The 7411-nt window shown below is 39.0% G+C and overlaps 1 protein-coding gene across 1 annotated transcript; it reads right to left on the bottom strand.

Annotated features, from left to right (window-relative positions):
* Positions 1-1115: 1115 nt before the first annotated feature.
* On the bottom strand, positions 1116-6126 carry cdc73 (cell division cycle 73, Paf1/RNA polymerase II complex component, homolog (S. cerevisiae)). Its single transcript, XM_010769858.1, has 6 exons — positions 6031-6126; positions 5764-5851; positions 4388-4549; positions 3073-3173; positions 1955-2096; positions 1116-1848 (listed from the first exon to the last, which is right to left on the bottom strand). Exons 2-6 carry the CDS (start codon positions 5796-5798, stop codon positions 1812-1814), a joined length of 477 nt encoding a protein of 158 aa, XP_010768160.1. The 5' UTR covers positions 5799-5851; positions 6031-6126; the 3' UTR covers positions 1116-1811.
* Positions 6127-7411: the final 1285 nt, after the last annotated feature.

Below are 7411 nucleotides of genomic sequence, written 5' to 3' on the forward strand. Positions count from 1 at the left end.
TAAGCACACATATTGTATAAATAAGCATGTAAACACCGTGGCCCTAACCTCCTCTAGGGGGGTCCGGGGGCAAGCTCCTCGGGAAGATTTTTTTTTTAAATATTGAAGTTAAAAGCATCAATCTGGTGCACTTTGAGAGCAACATGAAGACATCTATGGATTCATCTTTCAACACCCATATGAAACAGAACTGTAAACAGATTCTTCTTTTTGGATATTTTAAAAATCACTCCCCTTTTAAACTCTATTACTTGTTATTTTTAACAACGTTTTTGTTACTGTCATATAGTATTTTATACCTGTTTTTAATTTAGTCTCATTAATAACTATAATGATCATATCAAGGTGTGCCTTAACCTCACTGAGCTGAGGTTATTTGAGCCTCTCAGGAGAGAGCTCTCTTCCACCCGGTTGTAGAAAAGCTCTTTAAATTCGTTAGCATAGCTAGCTAACCAGATGCTAATAACAACCGATCGCCACTGTGCTTACAACTAAAGACACAGCCACGCAAACACTGCGGCATGTGTACGGCTCCTTATGGGTACTGCAATATTTGAAGAGCTGGAGCGGCGTTCCGGTGCTCTGTCAGCACTCCTTTCAGACGAGACATATACCACGTGAAGACACGTTACGCTCGTGTTGTGTTCAAGGAACCTGTCCTTGGCCAGGAAAAACAGGCACCCGCTTGTTTAATTATTTTTGCAGTCTAGATTTCATCTTCATTTTTGAAGTGAGAAGTTGTCCGTCAGTCGGACTGCCAGACGGACTCCCCCCTCCCCACCCCCAAAACGAAAACTCTTCGTTTCTCCACAAATTACACAAGTCACCCAAATCAGCGTTAAAAAAGCGGGAGGCGCCGAAAAATCCCCCATTAATGTATTGATTATAGCTCCGGGTCCGCATAGGTCGGCGTCTGGGTAAGGATCCGGACCGCGGCCCGCCTGTTGCCGACCCCTGCACATAGATGCTGTATGAGAAACCAATGTGAGTTTGGAAAATTGCACAGTATAAATCTATTTTAGTAGACCTCAACAATGGAATTATGATCAGTAGAAATGGCCATGTCATAGGACCTTTAACAAACACAAATCGTCTACAAAAAGCAGCACGCAGACTTTTGTTTTTCTGAGGCTTTATTGTCTATTTTCATGTGACCACTTAAAGCAATACTTTCCATCATATTTCTCCTCTAGCACAACACCAACAAAGAAAACGAAGACTTTAACAAGGCCATTGTATGACCCAGAGAAATGCTGAACAGTCAAAAACTGAGCTAGGAACAGACTGACTTGATAACAGTCGTATTAACAAATCACTGGCAACCTTCTCTCCGCTCAGAGCTGTGATCTGACAGCGATCATCATATCATATATGTACATTCAGACCAAAGAAACCCAAAAGGAAAAAGTGTAAAGGAAGTCACTTTCCTCAAACTCAGTGGCTGCTTTGTTTGTACCAAGAGTCATTTTGACCTTAACAGTCCTCTTTACTTTTGACAAAATGAAACCTCTCCCTCCGACCCCATTATGTTGCTAGATATCGCATCTTAATCATTTCCACAGTATTTTTTTTCATATAAAAACATATTTTGGTATTTTTCTACATGAAAATATTAGGAAATAATTACAACCAAAAACAGAAAATTCCCTAAATCTCCCCGCAGGTGTCCAGAGAAAAGTAGTCCTCGAGGAAGTAAAGGAGGAAGTCCACGAGATGAGAATCAAAATGGATAATGGGATGGCAAAGTTGGACCGAGGAGGGTTGGAGGGGGTCATAGTATTTTTTCCGGGGATGGACGCAGTGATCTGGGCTCAGAACCGGAGGTGAGCTTTGTGTTTGACCAGGTATCTGGGGGAAAAGTAGAAAATAAAAAAAGGTCAGTTTGTGCAATGTCATTGTTTTCATGACTTTAAATACATCATGATGAGGCCCAAATAATTATAGCATTGCACACCTGTCGACGGTTTCCCAGAAGTGCAGGAACACGGGTCGGTCCAGATGGCGCCGGTGGCGGCTCAGCTCCAGGACGGACACATCCCACTTCTGCACGTTGGGGTCGATCTTCGCCTCGTCGTACTTCAGATGAAAGGCTCGAACTGGAGGGGAAACGTAAAGCATTCGTTTATAGAGGATTCCGGGTCAAGGGCAGGATAAAACGAGCCACCCTCAGTATATAAACTATATAATCTTCACCTTAATATTTGCATTTTGTGCCAAATACTGTTTCTCAGAAATTGAGAACCAGAGTGACTTAAGCTCTAGAGATCTGTGTCTGCTGCAGGCGGCCGCTAATATCCTGCTAGCTTGGATGGACACACACTGCATATATTTCCTGGCAAAAAAGCACTTTCACAGTTTTATGCATTGAAGATTTGTTTAGAGAAAGGACCAGTGTGTAGTATAAAGAGTGAACTATTAGCTCAAATTGAATATTTTATTGTGTTATCACATGACAGTATGAATCGTTGCATTCTCAATAGCTTCAAACTGGCCCTTTTATCTGTATACACAGTAACCCAGAGTGGACAAACAAAACGCTCACCTAGAGGGCCGTGTCTTTATGTTAGCTGAAGGCCACCGTTTCCACCAATACCCAACTTTAGAACTATTTTTCCTAATTAATATAAGAGTTGTTTGATCTACAAACATTTCACCGTTCTTTTGCGGTACAGGTTTGCTCATTATGCTCCAAGGAAATTTGAGAAAACGTGGCAACTTTTACATAATTTGGGACCATTAATATTACTTCAGATAACCAAAAAAGCTTACAGACTGAACTTACAAATGTTCACATATCACAGCCTTTTGCCTGAACATTTGGACGATTGATATCATTGTGCTAACCAGAAGAGCAACAACAGAACATTAATCAATAATTAGATAGTCACAAAATATTATTATAAATAATAGAGAAATATATGCTTTACAGAAATGCACTGGCTGATGAAAAATAAATCATACTTATAATATAGCCTACAATTTAGAAACTGGTTTCCTAACTACAATGCATGCATCATAGAAAGCCGCTCATCTGTAATAATGTGGCAACAATGTCTCAAGGACCTTACTCACTTTTGGCAAAAATGTCAACAGGAGAACCATCAGGCAGCAGCCACGGCCAGCCTTTGAACTGCCAGGCAGGACCCTGCACAAACACGGCCACCACTCGATCCCTGCACACACACACACACACACACACACACACACACACACACAGACCTTAATGGTGCTTAATATTATACCACTTTATCATCATCAATGGGACATAATGTATTCATTTTTATTACACAGCGTAGATGAATACTCAATTCTGATTGGTCAATTTGGACATTCAGCGGTCTGCTCTTTCTTGATAGCAGTCCGTTGCTTAGGACACTGATCCAGGGACTATCAATCCGTAGAGAGAAGTTTTGTGAATTTGACGTCAGAGATGGATAAAAAAACACATTTGTTTTCCCTCATTAGAAAACACCATGGAATATTTCTTGAATGTATATATATTTTTTGAGAGCATGACACTTGATTCATGGTGGCTCAACTGTCCACAGTAAATGAAAAAAAGAGAAGAATAATAAGAAAAAAAGCACAAGGGAAGGAACCAGATGAAAAGAGAGATGACATGAATCAGCGAAAGACAGATAGGAAGTTATCACTAACAGGACTTAAAAAGTACAGTGGCAGAAAACCTAAAACAGTGTTGCCGCCATATAAAAAAGGGACTTTGCTGTAACTGCAGTTCAGCAATTGCCTCGCAGAAGGGGGACTATTTTCAAATCAATAAATTAATGCTAAAATCAATTTGTTGTGTCCAATTGTTGATTTATTTAGTTTCCGTGTAATAAGCTAGATCGTACACTGCATAATATCTCTTACTTGAACAGTGCCGTTAGATTTAATGAATGTTTTACTGTTTGGTTTGTGTACTAGAAACAGGAGTGAAACTGCCCAGTGAACCCCCCACACCAACTGCCTCCATGATGACAGGATGTGAGGCGTTCCTTTCTTATAAAGAACTTGTGAACCAAATAAAAAGATTAAATGAGAACTAAATAAAAACCCAGGACCCTGTGCTCTCTAAAAGGTAAAACATGAGAATACAAAGAAGTGAGCATTTTGTACCAGATAGATAATACTAATTCTGAAATGATTTGTGAAAGACTCAATCTCACCCTGATAAATGACAGGTAGCTGTTACATGTGTTGACTAAAAATGGGCGTTCATTTTTATAAATATTTTAGCTTTTTGTTGCACAATCTTACAATGAACTTGATGATTATATAACTATTTTAGATATAAATATAAATAACATGCTGTTCAACTTTAACCTGCAATTCATATTACAAATATAGAAAAACATTTTACATCACTATTAATTATAATCCTTACCAGTCCTGTGGAGCCAGTTTGAGCGGCTGGTCGATGATTCGGTACGGCACGGTGACGCTCACCGTCGCCCCCCCCGGCTGGATCTGGTCTTTGCGTCTCTGCAGCAGAACCTCATTATCACGCTGGATGCCCTGCTTCTTCTTCTCTTCCGGCGTGACAAACCTGAATTGGCACAAACAAAATGAATAGTGTTACTTTATCTCATTTATAATACTTTATAGACGCTAAACACACTTGCTAAACACCAATACTATATTCCTAAAAATGCTTTGGTATCAACGTAGGCTTTCTTTTCCCACAACTTGAGATGTGAATGTTGGTTATTAAGTAATATATAATTAATGCTAAAGAAAAACAAACAAAGATATGAAACCAAATGTTCAGGAGCTTTTTTCCGCTTTGTTTGTGTAATATAATGCTCTAGTCTTCCTCTTTTCTGATTGAATGAGAATAATGGATGGGATTGGGATACTGCATTAGCCAGTTTGCCAGTTTCTTCCTTTTCTGTTTGGTTTTATGACGCTATGTTCAGTGCTGTGGTAAAAATGTGTCCAAAGGCCAAGTTCTGCCAAGTAACATTTCCCCGGGCCTGATCTTGTGATCCTCAGCAAGGTAAAGTGATCTTGGCAGACAGGAGGAGAAGGAAGTTGTAAATAAAGATCAGGTAGAAAATCAGGAAGAACTCTGTTAAAATGACTAATAGATATTAAGTGGTTAGAAACAAGTTATCACTATTATCCACATGTTATCCTATTAGTCATTCACGGAGATTGTCATGACTAGCGCTTATGGGCAAAAAAGTGTTTAAGGTCGAAGAAACCTTTGTCTGTGCCCAATTAGAAGACATTTCCTCCAGGTGTTTCTGATTAAATGGGATTGACGAAAAATCCCTTAAACATAATGCCTCCAGTCGAGGCTATTGACGGCACTGAGCCATACAAAAATAGGATGGGCGTGCCACAGGGATTTTTAAATGTGCATTTTACTCGACAGTGCAGCAACCTCATAACTTACAAAAACAGCTTTTGGTACCCATTTTCGTAAAAGAAAAAACATCTAGGGCTGCCTTTTGCCTTTTTTCTAGTCGAACAATAGTCGTCAATTCAGGCGATTAGTCCACTAATCGTTGGATGTTTATGATCATTAATATTATTTATGTATTTATTTTCCCAAATTATTTTCAGTTTCAAAGGCTCATAAAGAACATTATTATAACAGCATGGCACGTTGTGCTTCATATAAAATATACTTTTTTTCTCCCTTTGACTAAAAGAAAAATTAATAATTTGTCAACAAATACTTTTTTAAGTATACTTTTTCTAACGTTTAGTTGACTGATTGGGGCAGCAAAAAGGTCAACAGGTAGATACACTTACTTCAGATCCTGGAGGAGCTCCTTAGCATTGAGCATTGTGATGAGTGAGGTGGTGGCGGCAGGGATGATGACAATGGGGGTCCGGGACCCTTTTGAGAAAATGATGATAAAAAGGTCTTTAAAAATATTGGTAGTGTCAAATAGAGAGTCAAATAAAATGCAGTTTTATGCAAATAAAGAAAAAAACGTTTGTTATGTTACATCATATTCAGTATACTGCTTTTTATATGAATACCAAAAACATAGTCTAATTAAGTGAAATGCGTACCTTTCTTTTGATTTGGTGGAGGTCTGGCTTGTGAAACTAGAAGGGAAAAAAAACAATTTTAGGTAAACAACTTTTTTTCAACAAACTAAAACAACAATTCCACTAAGAATATTCATTTTTTAGAAATATAACCAAATTATTCTGTGAAATAATTGACTGGCAATAGCTCAAAGAAAAAACTAAAATAAATAAAAGATCCTGTGTCATTAAATACACTATTAAATCTCCAAGAGGTGACCCCGGCATTCCTTCCTTTAACCCTTCTTTACGCATGTCACTTCAGTCCAGTCATCATGGAACAAGATGCAGACTGATGTTGCTTTGTTGTGTTCTCACATATCCTTAACTCCAATCTTTGGGCACATATTTGCTGAGGAGTCAAACACACATTTGATTCTTCTCCTCAAACAAAAGTCCCTTTCATGGAGGCAGTTTCACCCAGAATTTTTTTTCCACTGTATGGTTATGTCAAGCAGAAGTAGATATCACAGACATTTGGACCAAGCAGTTTTTATGCTCAAGGCCGAGATAAGTTGTGTATCATTTTATTTTATGTGGTAAGCAGGGGAAGGTCAAATGCTAAAATATCTAAGAGTAGGGATGTTAATTTTGATGCCAACATTTCGAAATTGTGATGGAACTTGTTTCTCTACAGTAGAGCATGTACCAGGAGGCTCAAGAATGATGGGACCCTGTCGTCCCAGGGACAACAGAAATGTCTAGAGGCCTCTAGAGCAGTGGTCACCAACCTTTTTAAGCCCAAGATCACCGACCTCGGCCTAGGTGAAAGGCGAGATCTACCTATTGCAGAATTGAGTGCAAAAGACGGCCCAGACAATGCTTCCAATTTGAGGCCTTTTATATAGGCTAATTGCATCTGAATTACTGTTACAATGAAGGCTCCATAATCAGCTCACGGCATATAGGCAGGGGTAAAGTGCTATTGGGGGGTGGTCCTCACCTCCTCCTAGGGGGGTCCGGGGGAAGATATTTTTTTAAATATTGAAGTTGAAAGCATCAATCTGGTGCACTTTGAGAGCAACATGAAGAGATCTATGGATACCTCTCTCAGCACCCATATGAAACAGAACTGTAAACAGATTTTCTTTTTCTTTATGGATATTTTACAAATCACTCCACTTTTAAACTGTATTCTTGTTTTACTGACGTATAGTAGGCTATTTCTTACCTGTTTTTCATTTATTCTCTTATTGTTTGTATAACTATAATGATCATATGAAGGTGTGCCGCGGAAATAATCTTTTGAATAATTTGTGACAAAACCGTTCTAAACACTCAGAGAGTCCTTTAGCTCACCTGAGCCCCTCAGTCTGACAGGAGAGGACTCTCCTCCAGCTTGTTGTGGAAACAGCTCCTTATG

This window comes from Notothenia coriiceps, unplaced genomic scaffold (genome assembly GCF_000735185.1).
Source record: "Notothenia coriiceps isolate Sejong01 unplaced genomic scaffold, NC01 NC01_scaffold00007909, whole genome shotgun sequence".
In the NCBI taxonomy this organism is placed as follows: domain Eukaryota; kingdom Metazoa; phylum Chordata; class Actinopteri; order Perciformes; family Nototheniidae; genus Notothenia; species Notothenia coriiceps.